Source organism: Gymnoscopelus braueri (genome assembly GCF_963280865.1).
Source record: "Gymnoscopelus braueri genome assembly, contig: SCAFFOLD_204, whole genome shotgun sequence".
Lineage (NCBI taxonomy): Eukaryota > Metazoa > Chordata > Actinopteri > Myctophiformes > Myctophidae > Gymnoscopelus > Gymnoscopelus braueri.
In genome coordinates this window covers 17,537-35,373 of record NW_027660617.1, presented here as the reverse complement: position 1 = coordinate 35,373, position 17,837 = coordinate 17,537, and the positions used below count along the sequence as shown (strand labels likewise).

General features: G+C 38.6%; 1 protein-coding gene across 1 annotated transcript; it reads right to left on the bottom strand.

Annotated features, from left to right (window-relative positions):
• Positions 1-5,734: 5,734 nt before the first annotated feature.
• LOC308081364 (uncharacterized protein) lies at positions 5,735-10,857 on the bottom strand. The gene is made up of 5 exons (XM_080457741.1): positions 10,796-10,857; positions 8,530-8,655; positions 8,230-8,379; positions 7,510-7,617; positions 5,735-7,223 (listed from the first exon to the last, which is right to left on the bottom strand). The coding sequence occupies exons 1-5, from the start codon at positions 10,839-10,841 to the stop codon at positions 7,003-7,005; spliced, it is 651 nt and encodes a 216-aa protein (XP_080313867.1). The 5' UTR covers positions 10,842-10,857; the 3' UTR covers positions 5,735-7,002.
• Between the last annotated feature and the right edge of the window lie 6,980 nt (positions 10,858-17,837).

Genomic DNA, 17,837 nt, shown 5'->3' with positions numbered 1-17,837 from the left:
AACCCTTGAATAAATAAAAATGTATAACTTGGCTGTCTGGACTCTCAACTAAATCATTCATATAAACTGAAGAAGACCGTTCCATCTAAGGTGCTCTAGATGGGACCTAGCTTAATGACTCATTTCTTATGACATAGCAGATGGCTGATTTCTGATTATGTAATATAGTGGTATAATGTGGTATTTCTGACAATATAGTATATTCTAACGGCATGGTACAGTATCTAAGGTATGGTGGAGTTTTGATGCCATTAAACAGGGCTCCCTCGTAAGAAAGAAAAGGAGAAAAAAAGTGTTCATGTATGTCAGTGGGACACACCTCAAAATCACTTCAAAATAAAGGTCAAATAAAAGGTTATTGCTTCTTTTTTCTTTTTTAAACAACATAGTATAATATGGTGTATGATTGATGATGGTAGCATAGCACACAGTACACTAGCCCACAAATAACTTTAACAGTGAAAGGGAACGCATTCAAAAACAAATGTCAACACACAGACTATAATCTTAATTAAATTCAACAACCCAAGGAGGCACGGTGGCGCAGTCGGTAGCGCTGTCGCCTCACAGCTAGAAGGTCCTGGGTTCGATTCCCGCCGGGGACGCTGTGGGCGCTGGGGGCGTGTCTTCTCCTCCGCGTCATCAGCGCCCATACCCTAGGTGGGGTTGGCGAAAGGGCCTACTCTGTGTGGAGTTTGCATGTTCTCCCCGTGTCTCCTAGGGTAGTTAATACCCTCACAAAAACATGTAGTAATCCTGGTCGCTATACCGCCTCCCCCATGACAGCCGGGGCGCCTGATGGAGGGGAAGGGAACTGGTTGGAATAACGTGTTCCTTCCACGCGCTACGTCCAACCAGGGAAACTCCCCCCTGTCAGGTGACAAGAAGGTCAGTTGGCTCTCATGCCTGAAGGAAGCATGAGCTCGGCCCTGGCCTCCCTACTGTGGGGGACTGGTGTAGTGCTGGTGTAGGGCTGGTGTAGCGCCCAGGATCACTTAGGAAATTGGCACCGGGTGAAAAAAATGGGTTACAAAAATCGCGGGATAAAAATTTAAAAAAAAAAAAAATTCAACAACCCAAAACAAGTCCAAAAGGTTCATTAGAGAATGTTCTGTTTTCTATGTCAACTGTATGCATGCAGAATGAACATGTAAGGTATTGTGTCATATCACCAGATGTTACTTATGATCTGGTGAAAATATATGTGTAATCACTGTAATCAAAACGCCCTTCATGACAGTTACTCTATGCATTTTATTTAACAGATTAACAGTTTAAAGTTATAGCTCCATGGAAACTGTCAGCTCTCAGCCAGGTATGACTGTCTGTGGGTTTTCTGTAGACGGTTGTTTTGAAACCTTTGCCGTTACGCATTATGCGGATGTCCAGAGAATTCACTTCCATTTTGTCAGAAGTGATTGTGAAATGTAGTGACTGGTTACACAAGTTTATATAATCATAGAACATTTGTAAGTCTTGTTCAGTGCCCCCCCCCCACAGTAGAAAAATGTCATCCACATAGCGCCGCCAGAGTTTTATATGGGTGTGATGGCTGACTCAGCAGCAGCCACACATAGACTATAATGTATGGTAATCTTCCTTTTGCTTCATATATTTAGTGTTTATTTGCAGTTGTTCATTATTAACCAGTTGAAATGACATAATTTATTGTTTAGTTGTTTTCCATGAGTGCATTTATGAGTTTTCTTTGAGATACCAGTTCTGTGGGAGGCTGCTGACATAAATGGACATTATGGGCTGGCCAAAGGAATGGGGATCAGCTGCTCCAGATCTGCAGCTAATCTGGACAATTGGACTGCACCACAGTCCCTCTGCACTATGGGGTGGGGCAGGGGTTCTTAGAGTGTGTGTCAATGGTAGTCTTTGTCTTTTCCCCCTTTTGTATTAACAGTGGTCTGACCCGTCCCTATATATGTCCACCTCCTGTGTCATTCTGGGTAGTTCAGTTTTCAGTTGTGTTGTTCAGTCCCGTTTTTCCTGTTTAGTTATTTAGTTTGATTTGTTTATTTTGAGCACCTTTATTGTTTGTTATCTGTTAAATCATTATTTTGAAATGAAACACAAAAAGAAAGAAAAATAAATACAAAAAAATGAATATTATTTTAAACCAACAACCCACTTTCCCTGTGTCTCTCCTTCCGACCAAATCGGTCCCTGACAATGGGTGAAGAAGGGATTGTTGGGACCCAACACAGTATCTTGTTCAAATAGGCCCATATATAAAGACCTGTGTAATTTGGGGCCATACGGTTACCCATCGCGGTGCCACGTGATTGATGACGATAGCATAATACAGTACAGTAGCCAAATCACTTTAAACGTGAAAGGGAACGTATCAAAAAGCAAATGTAAAAACAGACATACAATAATCTAAAATTCAACAACCCAAAATACTGTTACCTTGTATGTCCAAAAGGTTAATTTTTTATTAAACATTTGAAAATAGTGAAAATAGCCGATCTACAAGCTCACAACGCGTAGCATTGTGAGCTTGATCTGCTATTATCGCTACTTTTGTGCGACACTCTTATATTATGAAGCAGGGTACTAACTTAGGAAAAAACATAAGTTGAAATATGTAGATACAAGGATTCTGTGAAAAAAACACAAGACACAAACCACAGCTCTCTTCACTTTTAATAATAATAATGATAATAATAAACTGTATTTGTATAGCACCTTTCATGACATGAAATGCAGCTCAAAGTGCTTTACAGAGCAAGAATACAATTACAGAAAAAGTACAAATAGTTTTACAATAAAGCAAAAAAAGAAAAGCAAAAGCCTAAAACAACATTAAAATAATAGCAGAAAAGGCAGTGAATCAGGCAAAAACAGTGAGGACATGAATAATAACACAGAGATTTAAATATCAACTAAAAGCAAGAGTGAAGAAATAGGTCTTGAGCTGTGCTTTAAAGCTATCCACAGAGGCTGCCTGTCTTAGGTGTAATGGGAGTTTATTCCCCGCCGTTGGTCCGTATAGAAGCAGAATGCTGCTTCACCGTGTTTTTTATGTCATTGTAGGCACTTCGAGCAGGTCAGCACAAGACCTGAGAGGGCGGTTAAACTGATAGCCTAAATCAAATTACTGTTGCTATCTTAAATGGAAGATAGCAATTCAGTTAATCAAACTATGTATTTATAAGTACCGTAAATATGGTGTTTTATACCAAAACTCAATATTTCATTTGATGAATACAATTGCTAACTAATTAATATCAACTGCAATCTGACTTTGCATGTATACAAACTGTAACTTTCTTCCAGGTGATCAAAGTCATAGTGTTCCCTTTCCTTTGCAATGTTTCTGTATTGTTTTGTAGTGTGTGTGTGTGCGTGCGTGCGTGCGTGCGTGCGTGCGTGTGTGCACCATGAGACCCTTTGACATGAAACCAGACGTTAAAACCACATGATTTACAAACCATGGCAATGGTTCCTCCCTATTGTCTTGAATGTGAAATAGGCTAAGGCAAACAGGAAACCTACGTAAACCACACAGCAGCTTTCATTTCTGCCATAGCCGCATGTGCTCTATTTAATTTTCTCTGAATCTTACAGTACTTTGAGTTGAACATGCATTTATGCCTAGAGGTACATTTTAACACGCACGCGCACACGCACGCACGCACGCACGCACGCACGCACGCACGCACGCAAGATTCACAAGATTTATGAATTCACACACAAGATTCAATGAATTTACTCAGTTTTCCTCTTTGTCAATAAAATTACTATTTGTTTGGTCAATTAAATGTGTACAATTTGGAATAGACATGACAAGTCACTTGTGCAACTACAGGATAATCACTGGTAAAACAAGGAGACAGATCTGGGGACTACAGTAAGACATCATATAACAGCCAAACTAAAGTAGCGAGGCTTCCTTCAGTTGAACAGAACAACAGAGAGCACTGTTCCTACCAGGAAGAAGAGGCTAACACTAGTACTTGTGGCACCGTTGCACAAATCACCTTCACAGCAGCTCATGCTTGTTTCTATGGGAGGGACCCCCCAGAAGCAAAGATTTTAGTTAAAAATGTTCGCTTAAAAAATATATATATATATATACAGTATATGATTTGCACAAAATGTTTACGATAAAAAAAAAATCATAGCGCGGCACCGAGTGAGCTTGTAGATCTGCTATTTTGGAATAGCCAAAGTATAAAATAATGGTATAAGACTTGAGTTGTTACACAGATGCGTTCCCGATTTTAATGGGTTAAATAAATCAGCATACATATTTTCAACTTGCTGACAACCCACAGATACACAAACTTTCCGGATATCAACAATACTGTACATGTGTCACTTGTTTCATTGTAGGACAGTAGGTGACAGATAATATGTTATTAGTCTTATTGTATTATTTCAACACTAAGTGGTGTACTATTATTATTAATCTTTTTTTACACATTTTTCCTTTACAATTTCTGTTTTGTTTTTGTATGTTTTTCGTTGATTTTGGTGAGATCATAATGCTAAAATTCTATTTTGTAGTAATGCTTCTAGTAAATATATTTTATACCGTTATAAAGCCTGTTAATTTCTCTTTTAACTAGTGTCCCACTTGTAAAGAACATTTGTGGGATGAGCAGCGCAGCTGTATGTGGGTTGCACCCATGAAAAGTTAGATACATCTTCTCTGGCAATGCCAGACAGCTTATTCTGGCAGCTTCCATCAATTGAGAGAACGTGAAAATTACATTTTGTATAGTGTCAATTTACAGATTATTTTTTTTATATTATACTGTTTAGACTGATGATAGGTTTACCTAGATACATTTTTTTTAACAACAAAAATCTTGTATGTGGGTCTCTGGTATAAAATAATTTCAGAAGGGGGTCTGCGGCCAAATACAGCCTATTGGGCATCCTTCATATCGTCACCTTGCTAAACTAATGGCCTAAGTCATTTTTTGAGGAAAATGATATTTTTGCCTAAGTCAGCTCCTCATGACACTGGCCACCTCTGGTAAAATCGGCCATCTCCTAATTGAAAAGGATCATGCTGTTCCCTCCCCTTTTAGTATAATGTTCTAACTCCCTAGTGTGACTTAGGCCAAAATAGGCCATTGTTTTGGCCTAAGTCACATGGTTTTGTGATTATTTACTGATTTAGGCCATTTTTTAAAACATTTGTTTTGGCCTAAGTCAGATTTAATCCTATTTAAACCTATTTAAATCTCTTATGGTACATAACTGACAGTGTTATTTTTATTTTAATAGTCAACATTTTGGGTGAAATGATTAAGAAATATAGTTTTGTTTTGGATCAGTTTTTTATTTTTCCAGAAAAACTTGACATAGGCCATTAGTTTAGCAAGGTGACGATATTTGGTTTGTGAACCACTGGAGTAGAAGACAACACAGACGGTATAGGTACTTACAGGTAAGTGTGGGATATTATGAGATATATAATCAAAAAGCAAATGTAAAAACACAGATATACAATAATCCAAAATTCAACAACCCAAAATACTGTTACCTTGTATGGCCAAAAGGTTCATTTTTTATTAAACATTTGAAAATAGTGAAAATAGCCGATCTACAAGCTCACAAAGCGTAGCATTATGAGCTTGATCTGCTATTATCACTACTTTTGTGCGACACTCTTATATTATGAAGCAGGGTACTAACGTAGGAAAAAACATAACAAGTTGAAATATGTAGATACAAGGTTTCTTTGAAAAAAACACAAGACACAAACCACAGCTCTTCACTTTTAATAATAATAATGATAATAATAAACTGTATTTGTATAGCACCTTTCATGACATGAAATGCAGCTCAAAGTGCTTTACAGAGCAAGAATACAATTACAGAAAAAGTACAAATAGTTTTACAATAAAGCAAAAAAAGAAAAGCAAAAGCCTAAAACAACATTAAAATAATAGCAGAAAAGGCAGTGAATCAGGCAAAAACAGTGAGGACATGAATAACAACACTTTATGAGATTTCAATATCAACTAAAAGCAAGAGTGAAGAAATAGGTCTTGAGCTGTGCTTTAAAGCTATCCACAGAGGCTGCTTGTCTTAGGTGTAATGGGAGTTTATTCCCCGCCGTTGGTCCGTATAGAAGCAGAATGCTACTTCACCGTGTTTTTTATATGTCATTGTAGGCACTTCGAGCAGGTCAGCACAAGACCTGAGAGGGCGGTTAAACTGATAGCCTAAATCAAATTACTGTTGCTATCTTAAATGGAAGATAGCAATTCAGTTAATCAAACTATGTATTTATAAGTACCGTAAATATGGTGTTTTATACCAAAACTCAATATTTCATTTGATGAATACAATTGCTAACTAATTAATATCAACTGCAATCTGACTTTGCATGTATACAAACTGTAACTTTCTTCCAGGTGATCAAAGTCATTGTGTTCCCTTTTCTTTGCAATGTTTCTGTATTGTTTTGTAGTGTGTGTGCGTGCGTACGTGCGTGCGTGCGTGCGTGCGTGCGTGTGTGCACCATGAGACCCTTTGACATGAAACCAGACGTTAAAACCACATGATTTACAAACCATGGCAATGGTTCCTCCCTATTGTCTTGAATGTGAAATAGGCTAAGGCAAACAGGAAACCTACGTAAACCACACAGCAGCTTTCATTTCTGCCATAGCCGCATGTGCTCTATTTAATTTTCTCTGAATCTTACAGTACTTTGAGTTCAACATGCATTTATGCCTAGAGGTACATTTTAACACGCACGCACGCGCACATACGCACGCACGCACACACACAAGATTCACAAGATTCACAAGATTTATGAATTCACACAAGATTCAATGAATTTACTCAGTTTTCCTCTTTGTCAATAAAATTACTATTTGTTTGGTCAATTAAATGTGTACAATTTGGAATAGACATGACAAGTCTTGTGCAACTATAGGATAATCACTGGTAAAACAAGGAGACAGATCTGGGGACTACAGTAAGACATCATATAACAGCCAAACTAAAGTAGCGAGGCTTCCTTCAGTTGAACAGAGCAACAGAGAGCACTGTTCCTACCAGGAAGAAGAGGCTAACACTAGTACTTGTGGCACCGTTGCACAAATCACCTTCACAGCAGCTCATGCTTATTTCTATGCCTTGCCTTACGGGGTTTGGTATCAAGGAGAGGAGAGAGGAATCACAGATGCTCTTTGAGGCGCAGCCCTTCACCACCGTTGATCTTTCAGTATCGTTGTACTTTCCTGTGAACACAAAAGCACATGAGAGGGTGTGTTTGTGGGGTTAGTCCACAGTAAGCCAACCATTTTACATTTTTAGTTTCCTGGTCAAAGTATGAAGGAGAAGATAGTTGCCAAAGTTTTGAGGAGAAGTTTTAAATAAATAGTGAGGAGAACATGCATGCTTCACTGCTGCGAACCCACTAAATAAGAGTGAGAAAAACACAAAACAGTGTGCCCACTGCAGTGAGCCCACTAAATATAATTGGCTAAACTAGAGGCAGTCATTTGAAACCATTGGCTGATTCACCTGTAATGCAGCGGTCCTCATCCCCAGAACATGAAAGAACGTTGGAGCAGAAGTTTGGATCTGAGCAACTGTAGCACTTCTTACCATTGGGAGGAGGGCTGTCCGGAGCTGTAAGATTCATATTTTGAAAATGTTACTTATATTCATATGATGTCTTAAACTCTCTAACCCATTAGGACCGGGAAAGCATCAGTCATTTTAGATTTTAACCACTTTAACCATTATCTTATAGGCCTACTTTGGCAAAAAATAAATAAAGATCATGAAAATGTTTGCAAATCTTTATATATTTTTAAAGCGAACATTTGTAACTCAGATCTTTGCTTCTGGGGATTCTAAATGTCTTCTAAATCCTAACAGTTTTTTGAAAAAACTTATGTTGCTATAATCAGTGGTTCTCAAACTTTTTCATGTCAAGGGCCCCCAAAAGGATATGTATTTGGCTGTGGACCCCCATCTCAAAATATGTTGTTCCAGGGACCCCCCAGAAGCAAAGATTTTAGTTAAAAATGTTCGCTTAAAAAAAAATATATATATATACAGTATATGATTTGCACAAAATGTTACGATAAAAAAAAAAACGAGTGCCGCGCTTTTGTTTTGGATCAGTTTTTAATTTTTCCAGAAAAACTTGACATAGGCCATTAGTTTAGCAAGGTGACGATATTTGGTTTGTGAACCACTGGAGTAGAAGACAACACAGACGGTATAGGTACTTACAGGTAAGTGTGGGATATTGATCATTGCAGAGGTCAATGGTACAGCACTTGCTGATCATAAGAGCTCTGCCGAGTCCAATGTTCACTGAGCCAGTAACACACTGATCAGCTGCCACGCAAGTCTTCATTTGAAAATCAAATATCTGCACGACTGAAAACAAACAAAACATTAGCTTCTACCAAATAATGTCTTAATCAGAGAAGAATCTTCAGCAATTTAAACATTACTTTGTTATCTATGACAGAGATTTATGTGCACGATAAAAGGTGCAGGCTATCAGCCTATACCTCTATCACATACCTGTATGTGCCTTAAGCGTCATTGCACCACATATCTGGGATGCTTTGCAGACTTTGTCAGCACATGGTTCTGGACCTGGAACTCCTGGAGGTCTTGGCTCACATACGTGACATGTAACGGCATAGGCTGAAAAATAGACAAGATCACACAGATTACACAATTTACAAGTAAAAAAATAAAATAAACTTGACACATGTTCCATCATTGTAATTGGGAGCATGATTTTCATGCGTGCAGTCATGATTCGAAAACTAATGTCATGATTTAGATTGTGTCTACAGCATGTGGAGTTAAAACTACAGGTTTACAAAATATGTGGGGATTTTCAATGCACCATCCATGTGTACTTGAAATGTAAATGCACACTGATAAATATTTTAATAGACTTAAATCAACAGATAGATTCAGCTGGTTTAAGTGCTGTCCACAACAAGAACGATAAATATATTGTAAAAAATTAATAATAATAATAATAATAACTGAAGTGGATGGCCACATCACATCAAAGAGAAGACAGTGGCAAACAATATTTTCACTTTCAGAACGATTTGATGAACGATACAAACTCTGACAGACAATAATAACAATAAGGGTAATAATAATAATAATAATAATAATAATAATAATAATAATAATAATAATAATAATAATAATAATGACTTTATTTGTATATCACCTTTCAAAAAACAAGCTACAAAGTGTCTACAGTAACAACATATAAATCCAAGGTCAAGATAAAATGGCATAAAGGTTACAAGTCATCAATTAAGAAAAGGCTTTGAAATTAGTTTTACAAGAAGACACTTGAGTTTGCCTGCCTGAAATGCCCAGGCATGGAGTTCCATAGCCGAGCGGAAGGCCCAATCACTCTTAGGCCCTGTCCACACATATTTTTTTAAACACAGTTTTTTTTTATGAGTTTGAGGGGGTTTGTCTAGACGCAAGTGCATTTTTGTCCTTTGAAAACAATATTTTTTTAAAACTCCGGCCACAATGAAGATTTAAAAAAAACACTGCAATTGCGTTGCCGTGTGGACGGAGATAAACGGAGGTTTCTCACATTATCATGTGAGAGTATATCATTTATTTGAATATTCCCCGCTGTCATCGCATGTTGACTCCTAGCCAGGCTACGCTTGCCTAGAATGTTCTGAATGAATGAACACATGCTTTTGCAAAATGTGTGAATTAACAGTTAGAATGATTACAAACTTTGTTAATAATCGGTTCAGGGAAATAAAAGTAGACATAATACACATAGTTCTCTGTTCCCTTGTTTTTCGATGTGTTCGCTATACCTTTCAGCACGAGACTGCAATTGTTGGTCTTTTTTTTTTAACCTGCTCTTGGAGACGTTTTTTTTGGCCTATCAATTTTTACAAATACCAGTGTACGTGTGGAAATATTTTTTAGTGACAAGTCGAGACTTTGGAACCATTATTAGGGCCCTGCTGGAGGATGTCCACACGCATACAGGTATTTTAAGACAAACTAAAAGTTTTCTCCTTTAGTTATATCCGCATCCACACTAGCACATAAAAAAACAACAACAACTGCAAAACTCTCGTGCTCTCGTACATATATTGCCCGATCTGTGCTCTTTAGATGCCTCAAGAAAATTATACAATGAGCAGTGAGCACATCGAAAAACAATGTGTATTATGTCTTCTTATATTTCCCTGAACTCATTATTTGACAAAGCTTGCAATCATCTGCTGGCTTTCATATAATTCAATGCATTCTCTTAGGGCTTGTTTGCCCCTAACGACAACAATCAGATAATAATAATAACAATAATAATAATAATAATAATAATAATAATAATAATAATAATAATAATAATAATAATAATAATAATAATACTTCTGAGCGGCAGTACATAATTGTAACATCCGTGACCATGGGGTAAGCACTTTACATTTGAAACTTTTATGGACACCCGGAGCACACTGTGCCACAACTCCTCTAGTATTAGTGGAGATTTTTGAACGATGAAAAGTATCTAAAATACACACCTACAGAAAAACAATAGAATAACAAAACCCAACTAACTTTTTTTTCTCTGCATGTTATCTTTTGCTAAAACCAAACGATAACAATTGTGTGATTACCATGTAATTATGACACTAAATAAATGCATAAATAAATGCATAAACAGAACAAACAAACAAACAAACAAACAAACAAACAAACAAACAAACAAACACACAAACACACAAACACACAAACAAACAAATAAATAAATGAATACATAAAAAAGACTTACCTTTGGGGAACATCAGAAGCCCAGTGATCAGTATGAGCAGATGCATGATGTGCTGGACAGAGAGGTTCAACTGAAACGCTGTGCACTAGGGTTACAGCTTTTAATACGTCTGCAAAGGGGAAGTGATGTCTGGATGGTTTCAAACTGAAGCTGAAACCACTGTTCCTGTAATACGATTAACCTGTTACAACATAGTTTTTAAAGATGGAGTGCCATGATATTTTTCAACCCTAAAACCTGATCATAAGTTATTATTATTATGTAAGGATTTTTTTCAACAAAAAAAAGTGTACAGTAAGTGTTAAAATGTTGTTTTTATGTAGACACACCCACCAGTGCATTAAGTATACCTGGTTCTCACCTTAGCACCTCCTCCACCACCTTAGCACCACCCACCTGTCCTAGTCCCTCCTCCTCCTCATGCCCACACCTGTTGTGTTATGATAATGAGGGGGAGGGTGTGGGCTTTGTGATGTCACTAAAGCGCTGTTTCTCTATTGGCACATTTGACCCTCAAGGTTTCAGCCTCCAGGAAAAAACTCCAAATAGTCAGAGAAGACATAAAACACCATAAAAACACCACCGGGGGGCTTAATGAAGTTCTATCAACCTCATAGACACATGAAAAACAGAAAAAGTGCAAAAACATGGCACCACCTCTTTTTTTTTAATGCTGTCACTGAATTATAGATTCATAGTTTGTTTGAAAATCTAACTCCCGATAAGCCTACACATGGTTGAGGAATGTGTATGCAAGATTTTATAAATGTTATTTATAATATGATATCCTTTACCTGTTGTCTAAGCAAAACGGTTTGATTGATTGATTGAATATTCTATTAGACTAGTAGAACATAAAGTACAGTCAAACACTTTGTCGTCTAAATTAAGGATAACACCAAAAAAAATCCTTGCCGTCTTGTTTCCATTGGGGTCCTATGTATTCAATTCATCAATATGTAAAAAATAGCACCAAACATCCAATATCATTACAAATATAAAACACTATGTACAGAGTAGGAGGGAAAAAAAGGGGTGGGGGAAAAAAAAGGGGGGGGGAGGGGAGGTTGGCACCTGCGTATGGGAAAAGTGATAACTACCTCCCCCTTTGACCTCCTGAAAGATGAATTTTCAGGGCTGTTTTAACACATTGAATGCCAATCGCGTAGATCTACGCGAACCTATTTAAAGCCGCAGCGTGCCAGTCGCGTAGATCTACGCGAACCGCCGATTCCCATGTTAATCGCCCAAGGTGCACTTTCCGAATTTTTTTGATCCATTTCCGGTTTCTGGTTTCCGGTCGGAAACGGAATTATTCGGGTTCCGGTTTTTTCGATCGTATCCGCTTCCTGTCTGGGATCCTGTTTAAAACTCGATTTTCTCGGTTTGTTGTTTTTCTCCTCGCTGATCACTGTTTAGCGTGTATCGGCTGTAGCTTCAAGATGGCGGCTCGCATTTGGAAACTGTTTTCGCTGGACGTTTCTCACGGATCCGCTGTGTGTTTAGAACCAAATGAACGCGCACTTTTAACTTATTTAGCGAGGTCTGTGGCGACATGATAAAAACAAAAAAACAACAATAAAACGCTGGCACTGGTGAGTACATTATGAGATTAAACTCTGGCATGGAATGTGTTAAAGGAAGGCAGTGAACCAATTTTTTTGAGGGACGGGGTCAGGGCATTCCACACTTGAGTGGCAGTGCTGTAGAAGGAGAATTTACCCATGTTTGTTCTATACTGTAGGTGGGTGTTACCAGATTGTTGTTTACGATTGTGTGTTGTGGCTGTGGGTGTCGCTAATTTTTTTAGGTATTTATTTTCAGATATGCATTGAGGGGTATTGAGGGCAAAGACACATTGACTATTTTGAAAGCCAATCCCATGTTTTATTGTTTAAGCTTAGTCTTTAGTGACATTGAGATGTTGGAATACTAGGAGGTGCAAGCCAGAGCCATTCAAGGAGAGTTGCGTCACCTCCGCTCACTTCATTGGGCCAGGTCTTCGACATAGCCTTCTATTGACAAATAGTGACAAAGCCTTAAACATACAAGGCTCTGGTGCAAGCATAGTCAAAGAGGGGCTGAATGAGGGCCCCGGAAAGAGTGCTGAGAGCACTTTTGTTGACAAAAGAGGAAATTCTGCCCCAAAATCTTGATTTTGTATCTACTTTTTTGATCACCTTTCTTCTCTAATCTCTTTTTTGCTAGTGTTTTAACATGTTCTGTCTCCCTGCTGTGTTTTCATATGGTCCTTGTTTCTTAGTATGGTTTTTACTTTACCTTTTGTACTTTTATTATGTAGTGATGTCATAGTGTCCTAGTTACTGTTACCTGTCTTGTCTCACCTCCCTGTGATTACTAGTTTTCTCCACCTGTATCCTGTTGGTCCCCAGCCTATCCCAGTGTTGATTGTCTCCGCCAGGCCGAAAGGCATGGCGGGAGAGTATGTTTTACCCCTTGTCCGTCCGTCCGTGTGTGTGTGTGTCCGTGTGTCCATCTGTCTGTGAACAGCTAATCTCCGGCACCGTTGGCCCGGTCACTGCGAAACTGTGCACACACACTCCCTGGATGCCAATTCAGAACCTGTTACATAGCCCTGTTATAGCGCCACCAGGAGGCCGATTTGTGCAAAACCCTTTTTTTAATATTACACTTACAGATTTCATCCAAACATCACGCAAATCAGTACACAGTATCTCTATATTCATTTGATCAACACGTATCTGTCTGATTTTCCATATTCCATCCTGATTGGCTAAGGTTGGCTTCCAAAGTTTGCAGGATTGGTCCATTTTGAACTAAATGCCTCAAATCATGAACGCAGCATACGATTTCCGTGAAATTTCACACGCACATTCCCACTAGGCTGAGGAAGAAATGCCACTTGAACATTTTCAAATCAGCCTCATGGTGGCGCTATAAAAGGCCAATTTGCGTTTTTAACTGTAACTGCACCGATCTGCGTGAAACTTTGCACGCATACTCCCTAGAGGCCAAGGAAAAACATCTGCCCTGCATTTTTCACATTAGCCTTTTATAGCGCCACCAGGAGGCTGACTGATGTAAAACACATATTTTGAGATTAAGCTTTCATATTTTATCCAAATTTCACACAAATCGGTATACATGATCTCTTTAGTCACTTGATCAAGATGGATCTTTTTGATTTTTCATATTCCATCCTGATTGGCTAACATTGACATCTAAAGTTTGCAGGAGTGGCCCGTTTTGAACAAAATGCTGCAAATCATGAACGCAGCGTCCGATTGCGGCGGAACTTTGCACGCACATTCGCACTACGTTGAAGAACAAACGCCACCCTTTTAACATTGCCCTATTATAGCGCCACCAGGAGGCCGATTTTTCTTTTTTATATTACTCCTACACATTTTGTCCAAACATCATGCACATCAGTACACATTATCTCTATAGTCAAGTGATCAAGATGGTTCCGTCCGATTTTTTATATTCCATCCTGATTGGCAAATTCTGAACATTGCTGGCCTACAATAACCTACCTGACCTGGCGGAGACCTGTGCTCCGAGGAGCACTTTTTCTAGTTGTCTGTTGAGTTCACCTGTGTCTAGTTAGTCCTTGTCTATTTTTATGCCCTTGTGTTTTCAGTTCTCTGTTGGTTTGTTGTATTGACGTTGTAGTCATAGTGTTTTGTTGTGTTTCCTAGTTATAGTTATTCCCAATGTTAGTTTTCTTCGTTGTTAATAAAACCCCTTGCATCTGTACAATCCTGCCTACGTTTCACTGTCTGCGCTTGGGTCCTACACCTCTCTTTCTCGCACCGTGACAGCTAGAGATTACTGTGTCATCTTTGACCTTGAAATCATTTACAATTATCTGACTGAGGGAATGTTTGATCCCCAAAATAATTGTCTCCGCCTGGCCGAAAGGCATGGCGAGAGAGTATGTTTTACCCCCTGTCCGTCCGTCCATGTGTCCGTCCGTCCATGTGTCCGTCAATCATGAACGCAGCTTGCGATTTCCGTGAAATTTCACACGCACATTTCTATTAGGCTGAGGAAGAAATGCCACCCTTTTCACATTGGCGCCTGTTATAGGGCCACCAGCAGGTCTAATTTTGCAGAACACATTTTTGGAACAAAATGCCTCAAATCATGAATGCAGTGTCCGATTGCAGTGAAAAGCCCTTGAACAAATGGCACCCTTTTCACATTGCCCTATTATAGTGCCACCAGGAGGCCACAATAACGTACCTGACCTGGCGGAGACCTGTGCTCCGAGGAGCACTTTTTCTAGTTTGATATTACTCCAACAGATTTTATCCAAACGTCATGCAAATCGGTACACAGTATCTCTATAGTCATGTGATCAACCCGGATCTGTCCGATTTTCCATATTCCATCCTCATTGGCTAAGATTGGCTTCTAAAGTTTGAAGGATTGGTCCGTTTTGAACAAAATACCTCAAATCATGAACGCAGCTTGCGATTCCGTGAAATGTCACACGCACATTAGCGCCACCAGGAGGCCACAATAACGTACCTGACCTGGCAGAGACCTGTGCTTTTTCTAGTTAATTCTGTTTTACCAAGGTGTAGTGACAGTTTGTTATTGGTAAGCCAAGTACAGATTTTTATCTTATTTATCTTTTTGTCACCGGTTTCTGCCCGTGTCATGATGGGTTGTGTTGTGAGCTTGTAGATCGTCTATTTCCACTGAGAATAACATTTTCAAATATGGCCTATTTTTGCCATAGTACATCTATGGTAGGCTATTAGTATTTATTTTGATTATTGGTATCGGTCATTGTCAGTAATTTTTCTTTGGATATTTGAGTTATTTGACGTACTGTATCTGCCCGGTGCAATTTGTGTTTAAAGGATCTTAAGGGGGACAACGTACGCCCGTCGCAAGTTGATGATGTCTTATGTCCATGTGGGGTCCAGCCCATGGAATGTATGGAATGCATGAGCTAATAAAAAAAAAAACTTAATAGAGCATCAAAACAATATTTTAAATACGTTTTTATTAGCGCATGCATTCCATACATTCCACAGGACTGGACCGCACATGGACGAATTACATCATCAACTTGCGACAGGTTTTGTCCCCCTTGAGTAAAAGTAAAAGCTATTTCTAAAATAAAGAGAATATTTAAGGTATTTTCAGTTATAGAGGGCAATTATAATGTATTAAGGCATACAAGGCTTATTTGCCAGGGATCCTACTGTAGTTACAAAGCCTAAAAGCCAAACAGAAAAGTAATTGTTTTGTTCCAATGTTCAATGGAAAAGAGAATTAAATCGTTAATCACAATTATTTGGATGACAATGAATCGTCAAGTACAGTAAAATGTCTTGATCTTGATTCTTGACCGCTTTAGTCACGCGTGACACGATAAGGTCCATCTTGATCTTGACAAAATGCACAAGTAGAAAATGGAGAACCGTTGGACACTACATGGCATAACCATAGACAGACAGACAGACAGACAGACAGACAGACAGACAGACAGACAGACAGACAGACAGACAGACAGACAGACAGACAGACAGACAGACAGACAGACAGACAGACAGACAGACAGACAGGATAGATAGATAGACTCTATCTCTCTCTCTCTCTCTATCTCTCTATCTCTCTATCTCTCTATCTATCTATCTATCTATCTACAAAGAAGCAAGCCTAAATAATAAGCCAGAGATGTTTGCTCGTCGCACATTTGAACTAGATTTAACGGTACATGGAGACTCCCTGTGAGAGGAGTAGTTAAATGGAGTTGCTTCGTGAGAACCACGGAATGCCCTATGCCAGACTGTACACATATAGAGACAATAGGACATTTATGAATAGACTGCAACAGGTCTAAACAAATATGGAGTAAAATGTATGACATGGGGGTCAAGGTGCGATGCCACAGAATTATTTTGTATGCCAATTTTAATTGCGCAAAAGAATATCATGATTTATTCTGGTTGTGTATATGTGTTTTTAAAATTTGGAAGACCCGGTGCAAAATTTCGACAGACAATATTGTTGCAGATGCAGACACGGTTTTCCAGTAGGTGAAAACTTAATTAAAAAGGAGGAGAACTGTCGACCTAAAAAGAACGCCCCAAAAATGTAATTGGCCCGAGATCACACTGGTCACTTAATAAAGTCTATATATACTATGTAAAGCCTTTATCACTGCAGAGCCAGAAAGATGCAGTTTAGTTCTTGACTTGAGATGAGAAGTGTCCTCGGTGAACGCATGGTTGGTATATCTGTACTTTTAGCATGTTTTCACACGTGGTTTTTCTGTATCTTGACAGTGTTTTTACTGGCAGGAAGGAGCAAGGTGTGAGAAAAACAAGAGGCTCAATGCTCTGAATATCTGACCACAAGAGAGAGGAGCAGGAAACATTGTTGCAGCTGCATTTCTATATAACCTGAAGAAGTCAGTGATGTTACATTAGACTATGATGAAACAAAACAATAAATGCAGTGAATTTAACTCCTCCAAACATGTAATCAGTGATAGACTCTAGAAAATATTAAAATATTAAAACAATTGGGTTCTACAGAACCCAGTCATTTTAAGATACTGTAATAAAAAACAACATATTTTCAAATCAGGTTGCATCACACACATACTGTAAGGATAATCTTAATGCACACACTACAACATTTTAAAACAATTGCACATCAAATGCTACAGGACATAAGATTATTGCGCCCACACATTGCCTGCATCTCAGCTATGCACCCGTACAACAGGGTTTTTTCTTCTTTGTGGTCACATGTCTGGAGTCTGTCAGGGTGGTAGCTGTGACGTGGCTCTAGACTAGTGGTCCCCATATGCAGCTAAATGAGTTAATATAGCATCAACCCTTTTAACCCTATATACCTAAGCTATTGGAAAATCGCTGAGCTACGAGCTTTAAATCTTTGAGAGCTTGTAAAAAGAAAAAGAAAAAGATTTGAAAAACTTTCATTTTTTGTATGGGGTCCATGGAACAATTATTTTCAGATGGGGGTCAGCGGCTAAATACTAATACATTTGGTCTTTGACATAAAAACATTT

What these genes read in the sequence shown, in the direction of transcription:
- LOC308081364 (XM_080457741.1), bottom strand. Translation starts at nt 10,841, where the DNA reads ATGCATCTGCTCATACTGATCACTGGGCTTCTGATGTTCCCCAAAG. An exon ending in GCTTCTGATGTTCCCCAAAG is followed by an intron (nt 8,656 to 10,795) that starts GTAAGTCTTTTT and finishes TCTATTTTTCAG; the next exon opens with CCTATGCCGTTACATGTCAC. An exon ending in TGAGGACCGCTGCATTACAG is followed by an intron (nt 7,224 to 7,509) that starts GTGAATCAGCCA and finishes TTGTGTTCACAG; the next exon opens with GAAAGTACAACGATACTGAA.